General features: G+C 35.4%; 3 protein-coding genes across 3 annotated transcripts in view; 1 reads left to right on the top strand and 2 right to left on the bottom strand.

Annotated features, from left to right (window-relative positions):
- prorp (protein only RNase P catalytic subunit) overlaps positions 1 to 10,153 on the bottom strand; it is a 30,844-nt gene extending 20,691 nt beyond the window's left edge. Inside the window, exons 1-3 of the mRNA XM_067367225.1 lie at positions 8,718 to 10,153; positions 7,902 to 7,949; positions 7,678 to 7,810 (exon numbers count right to left, since the gene is read on the bottom strand). Coding sequence (XP_067223326.1) covers positions 7,678 to 7,810; positions 7,902 to 7,949; positions 8,718 to 9,709 — 1,173 coding nt within the window. The 5' untranslated portion in view covers positions 9,710 to 10,153. The remainder of the gene's footprint in view (positions 1 to 7,677; positions 7,811 to 7,901; positions 7,950 to 8,717) is intronic.
- Positions 10,154 to 10,186: 33 nt separating this feature from the next.
- ppp2r3c (protein phosphatase 2, regulatory subunit B'', gamma) lies at positions 10,187 to 16,812 on the top strand. Its single transcript, XM_067366981.1, has 13 exons — positions 10,187 to 10,384; positions 11,733 to 11,860; positions 12,597 to 12,701; positions 12,830 to 12,942; positions 13,095 to 13,192; positions 13,331 to 13,401; positions 13,523 to 13,655; positions 13,802 to 13,857; positions 14,065 to 14,140; positions 14,232 to 14,368; positions 16,222 to 16,359; positions 16,440 to 16,499; positions 16,620 to 16,812. Exons 1-13 carry the CDS (start codon positions 10,318 to 10,320, stop codon positions 16,809 to 16,811), a joined length of 1,374 nt encoding a protein of 457 aa, XP_067223082.1. The 5' UTR covers positions 10,187 to 10,317; the 3' UTR covers position 16,812.
- A 79-nt stretch (positions 16,813 to 16,891) lies between these two features.
- Positions 16,892 to 18,811, bottom strand: fam177a1 (family with sequence similarity 177 member A1). The gene is made up of 5 exons (XM_067366982.1): positions 18,679 to 18,811; positions 18,242 to 18,421; positions 18,092 to 18,158; positions 17,914 to 18,011; positions 16,892 to 17,777 (listed from the first exon to the last, which is right to left on the bottom strand). Exons 1-5 carry the CDS (start codon positions 18,745 to 18,747, stop codon positions 17,577 to 17,579), a joined length of 615 nt encoding a protein of 204 aa, XP_067223083.1. The 5' UTR covers positions 18,748 to 18,811; the 3' UTR covers positions 16,892 to 17,576.
- Positions 18,812 to 20,253: the final 1,442 nt, after the last annotated feature.

The raw sequence follows: 20,253 nt of genomic DNA, 5'->3' as shown, positions 1-20,253 counted from the left end.
GTGTGTCCCTGGCTTAAGTTATACTAGCTAGTTTATTGCTGCATCATCAAATAATTGAACATGGATTGGATCCATTTAATATTCAGCAGGCCAACAAAAATACATAAATACAACAGAACAAAGATACATATGAAATAAACAGCGCTTTTTAGGTTGGTTAAACAGCAGTTTTCAGGTACAGAAATAAAGTAAACAAATGTGAAATAACACTGCATATATATTCTTTACTGTTTGAATTAAATACATATACTTTTTGTTTAAGGTTACAAAGTTATTTTGTAAAGAGTAGTGAGTGTTTTTTTTTTCCTTTTGTTGTTTTATTAACATTAAAATGCAGACAGCAACGCAGCAGGAATTTTAGGCTGCCGTCACTTTAAGAGCTGCACGGATCCAATATACTGTTACACAAGCGTATTATTTCCCAGCTGTTTACATTCATTTGAGACACAACCGACTATGTTTATGAGGATACTCACCAAGACAGCCATTTTTATATAATTTTGGGTGAATTAGAAGAAGCGAAAGACAACTCCATTCAGTATTTGCGCGCTGTCTGAGGCGCTTTCCGGGTGCGCGCTATGGATGTGTGCAAATGTGTGTTCTCTTTTGTGTCTTCTTGCGCTTGAATATTTAAATTCACAAGGCTTAAAACCACATGCAAAGGATAAACTTTCCCAAAGATGTAGCACTGGCCCAATTGGGGCAGTGAAGGCCCTGATATACTTCAAACGAATTCGAAGGAGGAACTGATGTGATGTCATTTCGAACAAAATCAGGCCAAAACGAAGTTCGTTGCTTGCTTTTAAGCAATATATTGAATAAAGTGCTATATAAACAAACATGACATGACATGACTGGAGTGCTAATTTGCAGAGCTCATGCAAACATACCAATGTCGTTATGATCAGATGCTTTTCTAATGCTTTCTATAAAAAAGCTTGCAGTTTTCTCATTTTTGTTGTGTTTATCTTATTACTGAGAAGAAAGTGTACAGCACGTATACATATTCATCTAACCGTCGCTCTCAGCAGTGTGGGCGGCGTCAGATGTTCGATTACAGCATATCACTAGTGACACATTTCGAACTTTGTTTTACTTCTAAACGAAGAATGAAAAAGAACTTTGTTTAACTAGTATATTCAGGGCCTTGACAGTGTGGCATAGTTCAATTGTCTTGAGCGTTATTCTTATTGACTTATTGACAAGCACTGGTGTATTTTGTACAGATTTCATTGTGTTTTGGCAAGTATTTAACTATTTTACCAGAGAAAAACATTAGATTATGCAACAGACATTATACAACTCCGTGCCTTCATGTAGTTAATTAATAGACCATTCGTTTGTTCTATCAGCCTTTTTCATGCTATAGATGATTGGTTGTAAACTGATCAAAAATTGGCCGATACATCTCGGTGCTTCTCTATTTATTAGCATTTTTGTGCCGCGACCGAGGAGGAGGGAACATGTGCCACGTGCACTTTCTAGACTGACTCACTGTAGCGTTTAATGCTGAGGAGGGTTCTAGCCTACAAGTCTCTGAAGGACTGGAGTAGGATTGACGCAGCCTCACTGACTAAAGATATAGAAGGATGATTCTCTCGTATTTGTCATGAATGGGAGAAATTGCAATGCACAATAAGGCTGAATACATCTGCCTTCTAAGTAAAAGAGCCAATTGCTGATTGGTAGTCTTTAAATCACTGCAGCTGCCGTTAGAGGCTCGTTTCCCAATCAAACTTGATAATCGCGCTTAGGACTGCACATGCGCAATGACTCATCTAGCCTGAAAAATAAGCTTTTTGAGCATAAGAAACAACATTTACTGGACAGTTCATGTCAGATTTTGTTGCTGATTATTTAATTGTGAGCTCGCCAAGCAGTTTTTTTAGATTTCAGGAGTCCCCCACTCAAATAGATATGACTTGGTCTTGGATGCTTGAAATAGCTGTCTGGAGGTGTTGCAAATATGGCCGAGTGAACAGACTCTCATTCTGGATGCAACTTTCCATCTGAGAAGCACCCACAGAATCAGACCTAAATGAATCATTCCATGGAATCGATTCAAAGAATGATTCCTCTCGAATCAGACATGACCATTGCATAGCGTTTTCTTCACTTCCAAATAATGAGCAAAAGTATGTTTCTTCTGAAATGTAGTGGAGCAAAAAGAAAGTTATTATGCATCCCAAAACTAAAATACAAGAACAGATATTTTGACCAATTAACTTAAGGTTAGTTATTAAATGAAAATCCTTGCATTGCTTTGAGGGAACTGCAAACTCTGCACGTTCTTTCTCAAAGTTGAGAAAACAACAGTGTGGTAGAGTTAAGACCAACAGCTAATACACAAGCCTCTGTTTAATGCACACAGAGCTATGTCTGTCAAAACCACAAGTATTCCTGGACTGTCAGGTGGCTGGAAACCAGGGCTTTCAGTTCTGCCTGGAGCGTGAGAATTTTTCCTTCTAAAATTTCAATTCCCAACCCTCCAAGGCACCTATATGCAAAACAGAAGACTGTGAGCCACATTTGAAAGCAAGACATCAAAACAAAAATAAGTGCAGCTATTTTGCATGCTAAAAATCTTGTTAAGAGAGTGTTAAGTAGCATGTCTGTGCTAGCGGCTGAGAGGGTGCACGACTGGGGGAGGGTTGAGTGCCAGTGAGAGGGGGGAAGGGGAGTGGATATTTGGGGAATTCCTCTTTGGTTTTGGTGGGGGTTAGCGGTTGGTGATCAGTATTTTAACTCTCTAAAACTCTTGCAGCAGGGTTAGGGCTATCAGCATGGGACGAAATTCCATCCAAACATGCAGTTTTCCTGGTTTTAACTATGCGCATTCAATAAGATTTTGACAATGAATGTCTAGCGTCGTAAGTGTTTTTTATTGTGTTTTTGTTTTGCTCCGGATCCTCTCATGGTCATAGAGAGGTTAGGATGAATGGGAACAGGAACACTGGGGATTCCCCAATGGTGTCGAGAGGTCACGTGTATGCGGTACCAGCTTGCTGTGCAGAACTTTGTGTACTTACAATGGGTGTGTTTGGTACACGCACGTTCAAAACAAGTTGAATCCAGATTTGATAGTGATCAGTCTACTTTTTTCTACTGGGAATATACACAGTAGCCCATAATAATCTAAACACCCTCATTCAGCCTTGGAGTGATTCTTGGACACAATGTTCAACTGCAGATCACTTTTGTTTGAATCATTAAAAACAAACAAACAACATTTCTTTAACTCTCTAAAGTACCTGCTCCATTTTGTTCAAAGCATGCATGAAATTCCAATAAAATGAAACGCCAGCCACACAAAAATAGAAAGGGAACAAAGAAATGTGAGTATGTGGAAACTTCACCATACCCCACAGCAGACATTAATGAAAAGGCATCTGCAAGTCCTGTACTTTTCTTTATTACAGGCTTGTTCTTTTTGAAACGGGAAAAACAGGCTTCCCAAAGCTCATGCTTGACCTGAAAAGCTGCAGGCCACTGAATGTGAAGAAACTGAAATGGGACTTTTAAAAATCAGCAATAACAATGGTAGATATGCTAATTTGCTTATTTCACTTGGATTTTTAAATGTGTTGACATTGACAATAATATGGTGCATTAACTGAACACCTTGGCCTAAAACTAAGGTTTTAGGCAAAGTCCCTTTAAGACAAGTAATTTCACTCGGCGGCCATCTTTGAAACGCCTCTCGATCATACTAGGCATCCATGCAGCTCCTATCTCTTTGAATGGGGAAACATCAAATTCTCTAAAGCTGTTTGCCAAGCTTTCGATTAAATTTCATATTTGAAATCACCAATGAAATCTGACAACAACGGTCTCATATTTTTTTTTTCCAAACGCTCGAATCATGACAAAAAAAACCCTGTATTAAATGCGCGTCTCTTGTGCCTCATTTCGGAGGCGCGCGTCTCTAACCAAAGACTAATAACACAAGACGTGTCACTTGTATAGTTTTGAATGGGAGAAAGTGTAACACGCAATATGGCGGAATAAGTCCCGCCTTCTAAATAAGAGCCAATCACCGACTGGTAAAGTCATCGCGTCACTGCAGCGGCCGTTAGAATTGCCGGTTTCTATATAGAGTGCCCCAGGGATGACGCGTTTTTGTAGGCCAACCCGGAAGTTAGCGGCGCACGGGTTCCCTCGACTGAAAGCCTATGCATTTTTCCCATAGACTTTTGGAAAATCGCAGAAAATAAGCTCTGTGTTTAACAAAGGGTTATGACACTTACACATTTGTCTATAAAGATAATCTTTACAAGTTAACACAACATTTATAGATTTTGAAGCCTAAATAAAGTGGTCAGATATAAAAAGCTAATAGTAGGCTATAAATGGACTACAGCACACCATGGTCGCGGATCAACGTCACCACCACCAAGCTTCCTCACACTTTATTTAGAAAACAACTCTATTTAAAAACATGCTCACTGATTATGATCTGCGCTGTGTATGAATACTTATCCACTTTTTCATGAGAAATGCTGTCCAAATGTCCCGTTTGTCATGATGATGTCTAAAGTCCCCGCCAAAGGAAGTAGTCCCTTTTAGCAATTTGTTAGCAACCATCGATTTTAAGACACAGTAAAAGTTTTAAAAAATCACACGCGGGTTATAACTGGTGTGTTTTATGTCATAGATCAAAACGTGAAAGTATTTAGAGGCTTTGTTAACCACAGACCTTATTTCAGGCCTTATTTAGCAAAAACCCATTCAAAAAACCCATAGACTTTACGGCGTTGGAACCGGAAGTCCTAAAATGCTAACTCGCTTCCGGGTTTTGCCTACAAAAACGCGTCATCCCTGCAGTGACGCGATGACTTTACCAGTCGGCGATTGGCTCTTATTTAGAAGGCGGGACTTATTCCGCCATATTGCGTGTTACACTTTCTCCCATTCAAAACAATACTAGTGACACGTCTTGTGTTATTCTATAGTCTTTGTTTTAGCTTAATATATTAAAACCTACTTTGACACAGCTATGGTGTGGGAGTGACATAGGTTAGTTGTCACAACGAAAGTTGACATGGAGCTCGCTAAATTTCGAACCTCCGGGGAATCTCCCGTCCAGAGTCTTCTGGCTAAAAGAGAACACGACAGAGCTCGTGGTAAAGCAAGAATCAACATTAGCTTTGCTATTCGGATTTGAAATGTTATAAAAGCGACGCGGAGATGCGTTTTTATCACTCAACAGGAGTTTAAGGTATTATATTAAACAGATAAATTGCCATATGTAGCTCTCAAACAGAGTTCATTAAAGCATTATTTATTGTGAAGGGTCATATTCACCCACACAGTCACGCAGAGCCGAAGCGCAACCAAAACAACATTCTTCCGCAAAATGCAGTTTTGTTTTTTTAACCGCTAGAGGGCCAAAAGTTAAATAGTGTAATAAAACACTATGGTTCAAATGTTTGGGGTCAGTAAGATTTTATTAAATTTTATTTTACTTACAGATCATCTTCAGAACACAAATTAAGACATTTTTGATGAAATCTGAGAGGTATATGACTCATCTATAGACAGCAATTTAACCGACTCTTTCAAGGTCCAAAGATGAATGAAGGTCTTACGGGTGTGGAACGACATGAGGGTGAGTAATTAATGACAGAATTTTCAGTTTTGGGTGAAATTAAGGCCAATTCACACTGAACCGACGACATATGCCGACAGATGACTTGAGTTGAGTTTTGTCGGATCAGTGTGTTACCTCTGTCAGTGTCTGTTGGCGTCCGTCAGAGCTTGTTTTCACATATTGAACATGCTGAATTGGCGAGAAGTGCTTTGCCATCACAGGAATAAATTACATTAAAATAGTAAATACAGTTATTTTAAATGATAATAATATTTCACAATATTATTGTTTTTACTGGATTTTGATAAATGCAGCCTTTGGTGAGAATAAGATGGTTCTTTCAAAACATTTCAAAATCATACCAACCCCAAACTAGTGAATATGTATGTGGTGTGGATTATTATTTTTTTTTTTTTTTTACATGTTTACAAGTATAAAATGTAATCTCACATTAATATAAGGTCATAATAATAACTATGCAATATCTAATGTTGTTTTTGATGAAATATTGCATGTTATACAGCAGGCCATGGTTGTAATGTCATTTCAACCACCCAAAAGCACCATTTTTTTTCCTTTAAAGGCAAAATGATTGTCTAGGGGTTGTTAAATGCTTCTGGAGTGTTTTGACTGGGGGTGTTTTAACTGCCTTGCACTGGTTTCACTTCATAAAGCACTGCAGCGATGGCGGGGGGCTGGAGTCCATGCAGACAGGCAGGGACTTTCCAGGGTCACTCATGTGAGAGGCTTTTGAGGGCTGAAATGTGAAAGCCCATTGTGTTTTACAAGAGCAAAATGCACATAAGCAATACCCATGTCTCAGCATCAATCATGTGCACAACCAAATTAGAGATTGTTTATGGCTATACTGAGTACTTTGTTTTTCCAAGATGTACTGTATAAAAATGACCCTTTCTGAGACAGTGCTTGGAAATGTAATGCTTTTCCCATGCGTGAGAATGGCGTTTGCAAACAAACATGACTGTTCTTTCTGGCAAATGGAATTTCAGAGGAGTCGCTTGCCTTGTGACCTTGTGTCTTCAGTTAGACTGCTTTCATGAGCTTGCTAAACCGGGGACCTGACAGACACATGAAGGAACATGTGTTGGAAAGCCCCTACATCATGTCTAAATGTGGAACTAGACAGGATCACATGCTTTTGACATCTATAGACCCCACAGCCTGAAATAAGCAGCCGTCCGGACAACAACATCATCTAATTCAGGGGCAGACTTCATTTAAGATGGAGCTCAAAACTGCATGGAACATCTTCTAATTCTGGACGACGACCCAACTTGCCTATCACGTAGTTGCAGCTTATTTGGTGCCATACAGAAAGTTGCTTTAGTTTTTCGCCTATGTGTTTTTTATTATTTTATCATTTGCAAGGGGAAAATAATCTAATAAGCATTCAAAAATGGTTAATGTTTAACATGTCACATACATGTATAACATGTTTGATCAGTCATGTAGAAGACCGAATATAACATGTATAGGACGCTATCGCCATCTAGTGGAGTCAAAGGGCACTAAATAATAAGACCTTCAAACCACACTTCCTTTACATAAAGGTGAATTTCATAAAAACACAGGTCACATTTCACTGCAAAACCAAAAACAATAAACATAAGAAATAATATTTAGTATAAAAAAATTCAATCAGTTTTAAGGCCATTATAAGATTATTTGTGACATGATTGTCATCACAATTAAGCATATTTCCCCTGAAAAGTCTGATTATATATATTTTAATATAAAAAGTTTAAATTTTAGCTTTTACTTTTATATTTTCAGTTTTCTTTTTAATTTTAATTGTGCTTTTATCATTTTTTATTTATTTTTTTTTAATTTTTGATGTAGCCTAATTTTTATTTCAACATTAGTTTTATTCATTTTTGAACTTTTGAAGCTTTTTTTTTTTTTTTTTTAAAGTCTGTATCTCATTTAATATTCCAGGAAATTATTTTAATAGTTTGAATTATCAATAACAACACTGGCTTAAATGATGATTTTATCTATATATCTAGATTAAATTAACATTGGTTAATTAACTCGGGTAAAAGGAGGATGTAATATAGGAGACAGACCTCTGGGGTGGTTTTGTTGAAGATGTCACTTCCCTCTATCACTTTTTTCATCACTTCATTCTTGAGATGAACATACTCTTCCTCAGTCAGTTGAATGGATTCCAGTGATGCCTTGCAATTTTTGCACTCTCCACTAAAAGACAAGTTATATCCATAACAATAATCTATTAAAAAAGTCTTTATGATCATTGTATTTAATTAAAACTGAAAAATGAAATTAGTACCTGAGAGCCACAAATGAGAACTTGCCACTCCATTTCTGATCCGGTAAACTGTGCAGATGGGGGAAAAAACAAAACTGTGAAAAAATAATGTAATTTTTATATATATATATATATATATATATATATATATATATATATATATATATATATATATAGTGTGCTATACAAGTGCGCTTTCAAATCAATTAATCGCGATTAACTGCATCTAACATACAACATAAAGGTTTATATATATATATATACACACACATATACACACATTTACAAACTTTTATGTTAGTTGCGATTAATCACGATTATTTGATTTGACAGCACTTAAAATGTATATAAAGTGCTGTCAAAATGATTAATCGAGATTAATTGCATCTAACATAAAGCAATAGTTTGTAATACATAGGTGTGTATGCATATATGTATACACACACAATTACAAACTTGTTAGTTGCGATTAATCACGATTAATCGTTTTGGCAGCACTCATACATACTGTATATAAAGTGTTTTTAATTTGATTAGTCGTGAATAGCAACAAAAAATGTGTGTGTATATACATATATAGGTTATACACACACACACACAACAAACTTTAGTTTTGTTAGATACGATTAATCGATTTGACAGCACTTTTACATAAACTGCTGTCAAATTGATTTATCGTGATTAATCGCAACGTTTGTAAATATGTGTGTGTATATATACATACAGTATACATGTACACACACACATATTACTTTTTTTATTATTATGTTATGTGCTGTCAAATCAATTAATTTCATATTATATATAAAGAAATTCATTTCTTTTTTTTACAATTACCTCTCGAACCAAGCTTTGATAGTTTTAATCAGCGGCTCCTCTGGGTAGATCTGATTATCTCTCAAATATGACAGGACAGAAAAGAGCTTGTCCTCCTGTCCACGTTGAGTGATGCCGCTCTGAAACAGGCACTGCCAGGTGTCCTGATTTGGTACGAGACCCTGTTCTAGCAGCTCGTCGTACAGCTTCCAGCTCGTCTCAGTGTCACCATGTAGTACCGCCCCAGCGATGGCATCTCCATAGTTCCGAGGAGATGGCAGGAGGGCCTTGTTCATACCCTCCAACACGGTAAGTGCCTCCCTCCAGCGTTCAGTTTGACTGAAACCTTTAATGAACAGGGCTGAGGCTCCAGTGTCAAGGGTCTTAAAACAAGTTCTCATGATGTCGTAAGTGTCAAATATCTCAGAGTGGTGCCCAGCTGTGACACACAGCGTGAGGTACCTCAAAAGGAGTTCGTAAGAAAGAGTGCCTTTGTCTTGAACCACATACGCCAAGAGAGATTTGGCAATGTTGACATCTGCATTAGCCGCCAGCAGTCCTTCCATCATTTGCACCTCGAAGCGTTCGGGTTTAGAGGAACCCTCTTTGAACTTTGCCCATTCTGATGTGGTCAGTGGATGATCAGGAAGGGCAACTTTTAGAGATCCCCTGCTTCTCGCAGGTGTATTATTTGGCGGCTCTTCTGTAGCCATCCCAGCTCGCTTTTTCATAAATTCAGCAGTTTTTTTGGCTGTTCCAGCAGCAAATACTGGACTTGGGAATGCAGGCCTTGTTCTAGGAGTGAATCCTTTTTCTATGGTAACTCGGCTGTGTAATTGTGCTTGTTTGCCTCCTTTTGTGCTGTAAAATTGTGTGTGTGGATTTATGATAAACCTGACAGCAAGCATAATGTTATGTTGTGGTAAACCAGGCCTGAAATACAGAGGGTTGACAACCCATGTGCATAGATGCTTCATGCAAGTCCTTGAATTTGACACAACAGGAGATCCCATTTCCTTACAAGTCTACTATATTTTTCAGACTGTGCACTACTTTAAAGGTGATTTTTGTAAATATCCCACCACAAACAAATCAGCTACTTATATTACATATTGTTTCAAAATGTCATTGCTTTGTAAATTAAATTTTACTGATCAACGTACATACAAAACAGATTAACTTTATACAGTTATACTTAATATATATACCTGAAATTAATATATAGATAATATTCAGCAACTTATCTGCTAAAGAAATGTCCTCCTGTGCTTAAGCACATAAAATTGAGATCCTCAGATAGATAAACTCACTAAGATATCGCTTATTTTCGTTTAAACACAATTTTGTCTAAACAATCATCGGTAATTTAAGCAAGAACACCTAACTTACAGAATCTAGTCAAAGGTTACTGAATTCTAACCAGAAAGCAAGAGCATGCCAATGCGCGCAGCCATTCACTCTCCTGTGTAGTCGCGCTTCAATTGCGTCACTCGTGCGCCTTTTAGCCAGAGATGTAAACAGTTGATCAACCGCCTTGGTTGCTCGAACAAATTACAGTTTGATTAAGAATTAGTTTCAAGCTTGTTAGTTTAAAACATATTATGACTGAATAAAGTTAAGAATGGCAAACGACAAAACAGCACATTGGAAAGATTTACTGCGAAAAAGACTCGCCTCTGCGAAACCTGGTGAGATGATGACTTTAGCTAATCAATAACTATAGAGATTTATAGTGAGTTCAAAGAGAATATATATATAAATAATAATAAAAAAAATATCCTAAATAATAGATATAACCATCTACATGGATTAAAAGTCGCTTGCGAAAATGTACCGTGGTTTTACTGTAATTCTGCACTAACTGTGGTAAACATTATATTTGATAACTTTTTTTGTAGATTTAGACTATTATTTTAGGGGACTGACTTAATGTACTTGGTCATTAGTTACAACAAGTACAATGGTTTGTTGTGTAGAAACCAAAGTTACCTTATCCATGGTAATAAATTGCTAATATGATTTCCATATGTAAAAACGTATATGTGTTACTCAGAAGTGTAACGTAGTATTTTATCCAATATATTAAAACATAAATGATGGGGACATTAAAATGTATTGCAAAGTAGGAATCATCCTGGTAATGAGTAGCCATCTATGGTTTTGCTCATGGTTACAATGATTTTACTATGAAACTAAAAAAAAGTTGTAAAATATGTGTAAAAGTTTGGTAGAAGAAAAAAGAAATGTCTTATGCTCACCAAGGATGCATTTATTTGATTAAAATACAGTAAAAACAGTAATATTGTGAAATATGAATACATTTTAAAATAACTTTTATATTGGAATAAAATATAAAATGTAATTTATTCCTGTGAGGGCAAAGCTGAATTTTCAGCATCATTACTCCAGTCTTCAGTGTCACATGATCGTTCAGAAATCATTTTAATATGCTGATTTGGTGCTCAAGAAATAATATGATTATTTCAAAATAACAGAATTTATTTGAAATAGAATCTTTTGTAACATTAAAATGCCTTTACTGTCACTTTTGATCAATTTAATGCATCCTTGCTGAATAAAAGTATTAATTTCTTTAAAAAAAAAAAGGTAGCACTGTACAATGTTCATTAGTTAAACATTAGTTAATGTATTAACTAACATGAACTAACCATGAGCAATACATTTGTTACTGTATTTACTAATCTTTGTTAACATTAGTTAATGAAAATACAGTTGTTCATTGTTTGTTCATGTTAGTTCACAGTGCATTAACTAATGTGAACAAGATTTTAATAATGTATTAGTAAATGTTGAAATTAACATTAACAAAGATTAATAATTGCTGTATAAGTGCAGTTCATTATTAGTTCATGTTAATGAATGTAGTTAACTAATGAACCTTATTGTAAAGTGTTACCAAAAAAATCTTACTGAACCCAAACTTTTGAACGGTAGTGTATAATATTACAAAAGCTTTCTATTTCAGGTAAATGCTGAGTGAATAACCTTAATGTGTGGGTTAATTGTACTGAACAGATGGCAAAACAGAGGAGGAGAAGAAAGCGGAGGAAACTGAACTGTTCACCAAGTATTACACTGACTGGAAAGGAGGTGAGAAAGGAGAAGATGACTCGTTTAAACACATCCCACGCTTCTACTACAGGGTGAGTTGTTCCTGCTCTAATCAGTAATGAGAATACAGTGTTAACAGTGGTTGTGGTATATTATATCATAATAAAATGTTACATTTACATCCATTTATCATAATCTGACCTATTATGACAATGATAAATGCCTAGTCTTGAAGATATTAATTTGAAGGCCACCAAACTTACTGAAGCTGCTCCACTTTTTCATATTGTTCATCTACTTATACTACCATTTAGTAAATGGTTTTGAAAGACGTTTCTTATGCTCACCAAAGCTGCATTTATTTGATCAAAAATACATAAAAATATGAAATATTATTACAATTCAAAATAACTGTGTTCTATGTTAATATATTTTAAAATGTAATTTATCCCTGTGATGTCAAAGCTGAATTTTCAGCATCATTACTCCAGTCTTCAGTGTCACTCAAATATGATCCTTCAGAAATCATTCAAATATGCTGATTTGATGCTCAAAAAGCATTTATTAGTGTCATCAGCCTTGGAAACAGTTGTGCTGCTTAATGTATTTTTGTGAAAGGGATTCTCTGATGAATAGAAGGATCAAAAACAGCATATATTTGAAATAGAAATCTTTTGTAACATTTTAAACATTTTTACTTTCACTTTTGATCAACTTAATGCATATTTGCCTTAATATAAGTAGCAATTTCTTTAAAAAAAAAAAAAAATCTTACTGACCCCAAACTGTAGTGTTCGTATTACCTACTTAATCTTAACTTCACCTCAGCTTCCTGCAGAAGATGAAGTATTGCTGCAGAAACTCAGAGAAGAATCGAGGGCAGTGTTTCTCCAGAGGAAAAGCCGGGAACTATTGGACAATGAAGAGTTACAAGTAAGAAAGCATTGTATTCGGTCTGTGTCCCAAACAAAACATTCATTATCAGCTTTTGTTTAGTTATTAAATGTGTTTGTGTTTTTTATTTCCTCTTCTAAATGTATGATTTTTTTTCTTTCCTACAGAACCTTTGGTTTCTTCTCGATAAGCATCAAGTGCCGCCCACGACCGGTGATGAGGCCATGATCAGTTATGAGAGTTTCCTAAAGGTTGGAGAACAAGCAGGCGCCAAATGCAAGTAAGTGCATCGTTGAGAAGTGTAGTGACCAATTAGTATCACTTAAACCTTGAGTGGGATGGGCTGATAACTGTGTTCTAAGTCAGTATAATTCGTAGGTGGACAATGCTTATGACTCACTGAGATGTTTCACAATCATTACACCCCATCAGGCTTTTCTTCACTGCCAGAGTCTACGCCAAACTGCTTCATAATGATCCGTATGGGAGGATTTCAATTATGCAGTTCTTCAACTATGTCATGAGGAAAGGTAACTATAAATTCTGTGATGTGTGCTCTCATTGCATTCTCATCTTATGACGCCAGTTAATTATGAGTCTTTTAGATCTTTTATTTGACTCCGAACACAATAATACAGATGTGTTTTTCTGCTTTTCTTCTCTGGCAGTGTGGCTGCACCAAACCAGGATTGGTTTGAGTCTCTATGATGTAGCAGGACAGGGTCATCTTCGTGAGTCTGTAAGTAATCTCATTTTACCCTCTGAAACAGTAAAAATCACAGTATTCACGATATCTTCTTAGGAGTAAAGCTGTATTGTTTAAAGGAAAGACTTCAGTGTGCGACTGTTTATTTCTGCAGGATTTGGAGAACTACATCCTGGAGTTAATTCCCACACTCCCCCAACTAGATGGCCTGGAGAAATCCTTCTACTCGTTTTATGTTTGCACTGCCGTTCGCAAGTTCTTCTTCTTCCTTGATCCTCTACACACTGGTAATTCTCCTGTGGTTGTGCTCGTTTTTTTAATTCTCTTTGCCTTTAAATACAAGTCAGAGCACCTGCAGACATCATTCAGATTTTACCCTGTGGAAAAACTAGAATGAAACGAATCATTATAATGTTATGTACTTGCTCTGCAGGGAAGATAAAAATTCAGGACATCCTGGCTTGCAGTTTCTTGGATGACCTACTTGAGGTAGTGTACAGATTCTCACTCAAGTGAACCTATAATGTATACCAATATCAAAATATTTTTATACCCTCCTGTTCACAAGTTTGGGGTGAAACATCCATCCATCCATCCTACTGTCCAACAGTCCATCATATAGTTAGCTAGCTATTCTAAAGTTCTCCCATGCGGGTGACCAGCAACATTAAGATAATAAAATTTATTTATTTATAGCTTCGAGATGAGGAGCTGTCAAAGGAGAGTCAGGAGTCCAACTGGTTCTCTGCACCTTCCGCTCTTCGAGTTTATGGTATGCCTGCAAAATGTATTTTATCAGTGTTATAATAATGTAAGTTATAAATTAAATCTCATATGTTAATCATCATATTTCTTGTTTACAGGACAGTACCTCAACCTGGATAAGGACCATAATGGGATGCTCAGTAAAGAAGAGCTGTCTCGCTATGGTACCGGAACTCTAACTAGTGTTTTCCTAGACCGTGTCTACCAGGAATGCTTGACCTACGACGGTGAAATGGTATAACCTTCCTACTTATAATAATTTGTGTCACACTAACAGTTAGATTGGAGAAAATCCCTTAAAACAACTGTCTGCTGTCAGAGTCATAGCTTTGTAGCACAGTAGCCCTTCTGGAGACTGGTACAATTTTTTCTTTTTTTTAGTGTTAAATGCAGTACAAACAGTATTTTTATATATATATATATATATATATATATATATATATATATATACAGTACAGTACAGTACAGTACAAAAGTTTGGAACCACTAAGATTTTTAATGTTTTTAAAAGAAGTTTCGTCTGCTCACCAAGGCTACATTTATTTAATTAAAAATACAGTAAAAAACAGTAATATTGTGAAATATAATTACAATTTAAAATAACTGTGTACTATTTGAATAAATTTCACAAAGTAATTTATTCCAGTGATGCAAAGCTGAATTTTCAGCATCGTTACTCCAGTCTTCAGTGTCACATGATCCTTCAGAAATCATTCTGATATGCTGATTTGCTGCTCAATAAACATTTATGATTATTTTCAATGTTGAAAACAGTTGTGTATTTTTTTTCAGGATTCCTTGATGAATAGAAAGTTCAAAAGAACAGCATTTATCTGAAATACAAAGCTTCTAGCATTATACACTACCGTTCAAAAGTTTGGGGTCAGTAAGAATTTTTATTTTTATTTTTTTTTAAAGAAATTAATACTTTTATTCAGCAAGGATGCATTAAATCAATCAAAAGTGGCAGTAAAGACATTTATAATGTTACAAAAGATTAGATTTCAGATAAACACTGTTCTTTTGAACTTTCTTTTCATCAAATAATCCTGAAAAAAAATATTGTACACAAATATTTTGTACAGTTGTACACATTAAATGTTTCTTGAGCAGCAGATCAACATATTAGAATGATTTCTGAAGGATCATGTGACACTGAAGACTGGAGTAATGATGCTGAAAATTCAGCTTTGCATCACAGGAATAAATTACTTTGTGAAATATATTCAAATAGAAAACAGTTATTTTAAATTGTAATAATATTTCACAATATTACTTTTTTACTGTATTTTTAATTAAATAAATGTAGCCTTGGTGAGCAGACGAAACTTCTTTTAAAAACATTAAAAACCTTAGTGGTTTGGACTGTACTGTGTATATATATAATATAATATTATCCCTGTGATGCAAAGCTGAATTTTCAGCATCATTACTCCAGTCTACAGTGTCACATGATCCTTCAGAGATCATTCTAGTATGATGATTTGATACTCAAGAAACCTTTCAGATTATTATCAATACTGAAAATGTTGTGCTGCTTAACACTGTTGTGATTAATTTCTTTTAAAACAATCTTACTGAGTCTGACCCAAACTTTTGAACTGTTACTCTGGAATAAGACTACTAAAAATAGGCACTTAATTTTTGTTATATGCATACAGACGTGGACAAAATTGTTGGTACCCTTGATGAATATGATCAAAGATGACTGTAAAAATAAATCTGCATTGTTTATCCTTTTGATCTTTAATTCATAAAATTAGCAAAAATCTAACCTTTCATTGAAGGAAAAGAATTGAAAGTGGGGGGAAACTTACGTTATGAAATAATTTGTTTTCTCCAAAACACGTTTGCCACAATTATCGGCATCCTTTTATTCAATATTTTTTGCAACCTCCTTTTCCCAAGATAACAGTTCTGAGTCTTCACCTATAATGCCTGTCTTTGATCATATTTATCAAGGGTACCAACACGTCTATATAATTTCTTACTTAAAAGTCCATCAACATTTTCAGTATCTAAAAACATAAACAAGCATTTTTCTGTTGTTTTAATTTTAAATATATTTTTGTCAACACCCTCATTTAGGACTATAAGACCTATCTAGACTTTGTGCTGGCTCTAGAGAACAGGAAAGAGCCTGCAGCCCTCCAGTATATTTTCAAACTGCTAGACATGGAAAACAAAGGCTATCTCAACGTATTTGCCCTCAACTACTTCTTCAGGGTAAGTAGAGGTAGTTTTAGCTCTTTTTTTAAATCATATTTACAAGAAGTAGAAACTAACCTGTTCATTGGTGATATCAGGCCATTCAGGAACAAATGAAAATCCATGGGCAGGAGCCAGTTTCCTTCCAGGATGTTAAGGTAAACTGCCTTTGGCTCTTCGTTATATAGTAATAGTTAAAGTCCAGTGCTATTTTTCAGCAAGTACAGAAATAGTAATTTCAGGTTGCTATATATGATTCATATTTTATTTGTCTACAGGATGAAATCTTTGATATGGTGAAGCCCAAAGATCCATATAAGATCACACTACAGGACCTGGTGAACAGCGGTCAGGGTGACACCGTCTCTAGTATCCTCATCGATCTCAATGGCTTCTGGACTTACGAGAACAGAGAGGTGCTGGTGGCTAACGACACTGACAGCAACACAGCTGATTTAGACGACACATGACTTTGCATAGCCAAGTCAAGTTGTGTTATGGGACTAACTGTGATACTCAGAACAAGGATAAAGCCTTCAGCCAAGAGGAATAGCTCAATTGTATATGGAATTGTTTATTAAGTAATATTATGTACAAAACAAACTGTATTTTTTCACCTACATTATAGAAACGTAGGTGTGTTTTCACCTACACAATACAAAATTATTGTACACAAATAAATTATACTCTTCAAAATGAAATGCACGTGTTTGTGTGAGAGGGACAGACAAATTGAACACATATCTCAGGGGTAAAGCACACATTTACATACAGTACATACCAAAAATAACGTGTTCACATAAAAAGAATATTTGGTTAGAAAAATAACTGAAAGCTCTGAAAGCATTGGCTTACGAAAGACTTCCCATCTGAACATTTACACTACCTTCAACTCTTAGCATCATCAGTAACATAGCAATGTCTAATATTATAACTAATGTCTCAGCATCTTAAGAGATTGGCAATCCATGCAGTTTTAGCAGGCTTGTTAGGTGTTTATAATTATAAAAATGTACAATGAATTGTTGTAGTGTCTAAAAGAGGTTTCATGTATGGCTTTATAAAATGATTATTAAGGTAGTTCTACATTCAAAGCAGAACTATTGTCAGCTATGCATAAACAACATATTACCTTCATGTATGATAAACTCCCCAAAAAAGGAAACCAGCACACTTTATTACCTACGGTAAATATGGTAAAACCATCTAATGTTCTCAATCCACTGAACAATATTTTAGGAGGGAATGGGTGCAGGCACTTTATTTGCATCAGGTGTAGCATGTGACTCCTGCTCCAGTTCAAAGGTCACATTCACAAAAGAAGCAGTTGCTTCTGGTTGCTCGGTCTTTGGCTGCTGGCCCTCCTGGTTGTGCTGCTCTTCAAAACGACGTTCTGCCTCCTCAGAGAGATGGTTCTCCTCCTCTTCTTCCTCCTCCTGCGGATTACACGTTATTAGGTCTCACGAGGTGAAAGCTGTTCAAATCCCTCAAAGCATGTAAACATGCTACTCTACTTTTGAGAATATTAGTCAACCATTGAAGGCTGTAGAGTAATAACACTGCTGCACATACCTCCTTCTTCATCCTGTAGTACTCATCAATTGCATACTGATATTTTGGTGTTGTGATTCCCAGCAATGAGGCCATTCTCTCTCCAAGATAGTCACAAACTGAAACATTTGGGTTAAAATGTTAAATTTGATTCATTTTTGTACAGCCAAATGTCACAGACTGGAAAGAGTTTCGTTACCCGAGATGGTTGAGGTAGCCACTCTCCACATTTGGAACCAGACATATGGACCCCAGGTCAACTTTGACTGAAATCAGAGATGCAAAGAATCTGACTATAAGATTAAGAACTGAAAACTACATTCATATTTAATGCTTTGATGCTGCTCACCGGATCCATAGTACTTAAAGTGTTCTTTTTCTCCGGTTCTTCTTCCTCCTCTTCGTCGGTACTGTACTCCTCCATGGTCTCACCACTGGCAAAGTAGATTGTTCTGCGAGGAATCTTTGGCTTCTTTTTGCCCAAATCTCCAAGTTCCACATTTTCAAACTCTTTCACCACAGTTGAACTCTAAACCAGCAGATAAGGAACATTACACAGTTATACACAGATATATCAAATTTACTTTATTATATAATTATATAATATATAGTTGTTACTATTATAATATAAATACTATTATTATATATGTATAGCTTCCATGATGTTTATCAACATATCAAGTTTCCTCGCTAGTAACGAACAAGGAAGTAGAACGACATATCCCGACTGTAGTCATTTAAAAAAAAAGAAAATATGTAATTTTATTATATTTAAAATGACTTTACCTTCTCTGTGTCCATAGTTTGTCCCAGTGACACGTTAGCGTTTGTGAGGTACAGTGACAGTTCAGCCATGTCTTCTTCAGCCCTTTCTGTTGCTTTCTTCGAGCTCTTCCTTCTAGCAGCGTCAACCAGGAAGTGACGTCACATGTAAACAATTTCTATTTATTTAGATTATCAGAATGTAATTCTTTAAAAAAATACGTAAACACGACGACAAACGTTCTCTACAATGAAAAGATGTTTTATTCCCTAACTCCAGCTAACTTGAACGTGAGTTGATGCAGAAGGTTTCAGTTTTGTTTCTGTGTAAATTCAAGCATTTAAAATACTCTCATTTTGTAGGTTTAGTAGTACAATAATGATTATATATATATATATATATATATATATATATATATATATATATATATATATATATATATATATATATATATATATATATATATATATATATATATATATATGATTCTATATAAAAATGTATAATGAAGTTTTTATGTAAACTTCAGCTACACTATAGTTATACTTGTTCAGTTTTAGGCATCATCATCACATGCTTCTTTTCTTCTTTCACCCTTTATTTTGGTGATTATTTTCTTAATCTTTTCTTCTTCCACCCTTTAATGTGTTAATAATAACACATGAATGATAATCTGTAATCTTGACAATTCCTTAAAAGTCACATTAATTGTGCAAATATACGATTCATTTTTTTAGCATGATTAATCCTTGACTAAGATTATAATTTCACACAGAATAATGATCAAGGCTGATTTCTCTTCCCTCGCCCCGGATCAAGTTCAATCAAATGGCTTTCTGTTGTCTGCACTCCCAGTAAAACTTGTCAGGAGTGTTTTTGAAATGAGTAATAAATAATTGAGAGCCAGCACCTCCTTACTCAGGCCTTTTTCATGTTTTGCTTCATGTTTCATATTTCTACCTTTATTTTATTATGCATTTTTTAAAAGTTTTAAGCCGGTTGCAGCTGGAATCTGTAAAATATATGCTGTTTACAGAGTAAATATTTCCAGGATTATTCTGTTTAATTTCTGTTCATTTCTGTTTAACACAATGACAGTAATACACAAACAACACGTTGTCTTTATAATATCACTTTTTTTTTTTTTTCTCACATGGGTCTTCATGAAAAGAAATGTCTTTTTATTATTATGAAGGATGTCCCTTGCATTTGATCATCATATTTAGGGATCCCTGGAATCAAAAAGATTTTACTTGTATTTTTCACATCTAAAGTTATCCTAAAATATCTAACCCTATTTATCACAATATGTCATTTGTTTAAGTCTCCATTTATTAAAACATTGATCCTCCACAAGTTATTTCCTCATATTACCATGTGCTATTTGATTGTCTGAAAGGGATTAGAAATTAGTGGGTAAAAGCCATAGACTGTGAAAGCAAAATTCTGGCGGCCTCTTTCGGCCACTCGCTGTATGGCAAAAATAAGGCAATTTCGGAAGAAACCACTGCAACTACCTAATTGACTAAAAGTGCAACACAATAAATACGCTGTTAAATTAATATTAGCAGACACAAGTCTTATCTAATAGCATGCGG

Source organism: Chanodichthys erythropterus, chromosome 18 (assembly GCF_024489055.1).
Source record: "Chanodichthys erythropterus isolate Z2021 chromosome 18, ASM2448905v1, whole genome shotgun sequence".
In the NCBI taxonomy this organism is placed as follows: Eukaryota; Metazoa; Chordata; class Actinopteri; order Cypriniformes; family Xenocyprididae; genus Chanodichthys; species Chanodichthys erythropterus.
Note: the sequence above shows the minus strand (reverse complement) of the source record. Positions and strands in the feature narration are given on the sequence as shown.

Bases quoted from the DNA above. Each gene is read 5' to 3' on its own strand.
- ppp2r3c (XM_067366981.1), top strand. From the start codon at position 10,318: ATGGCAAACGACAAAACAGCACATTGGAAAGATTTACTGCGAAAAAGA. The intron at 12,702-12,829 runs GTAAGAAAGCAT...TCTTTCCTACAG, and splicing joins TGGACAATGAAGAGTTACAA to AACCTTTGGTTTCTTCTCGA. The intron at 16,360-16,439 runs GTAAGTAGAGGT...TGGTGATATCAG, and splicing joins CCCTCAACTACTTCTTCAGG to GCCATTCAGGAACAAATGAA.
- fam177a1 (XM_067366982.1), bottom strand. From the start codon at position 18,747: ATGGCTGAACTGTCACTGTACCTCACAAACGCTAACGTGTCACTGGGA. The intron at 18,159-18,241 runs GTGAGCAGCATC...CTCTGATTTCAG, and splicing joins CTTTAAGTACTATGGATCCG to TCAAAGTTGACCTGGGGTCC. The intron at 17,778-17,913 runs GTATGTGCAGCA...TGTAATCCGCAG, and splicing joins ACTACAGGATGAAGAAGGAG to GAGGAGGAAGAAGAGGAGGA.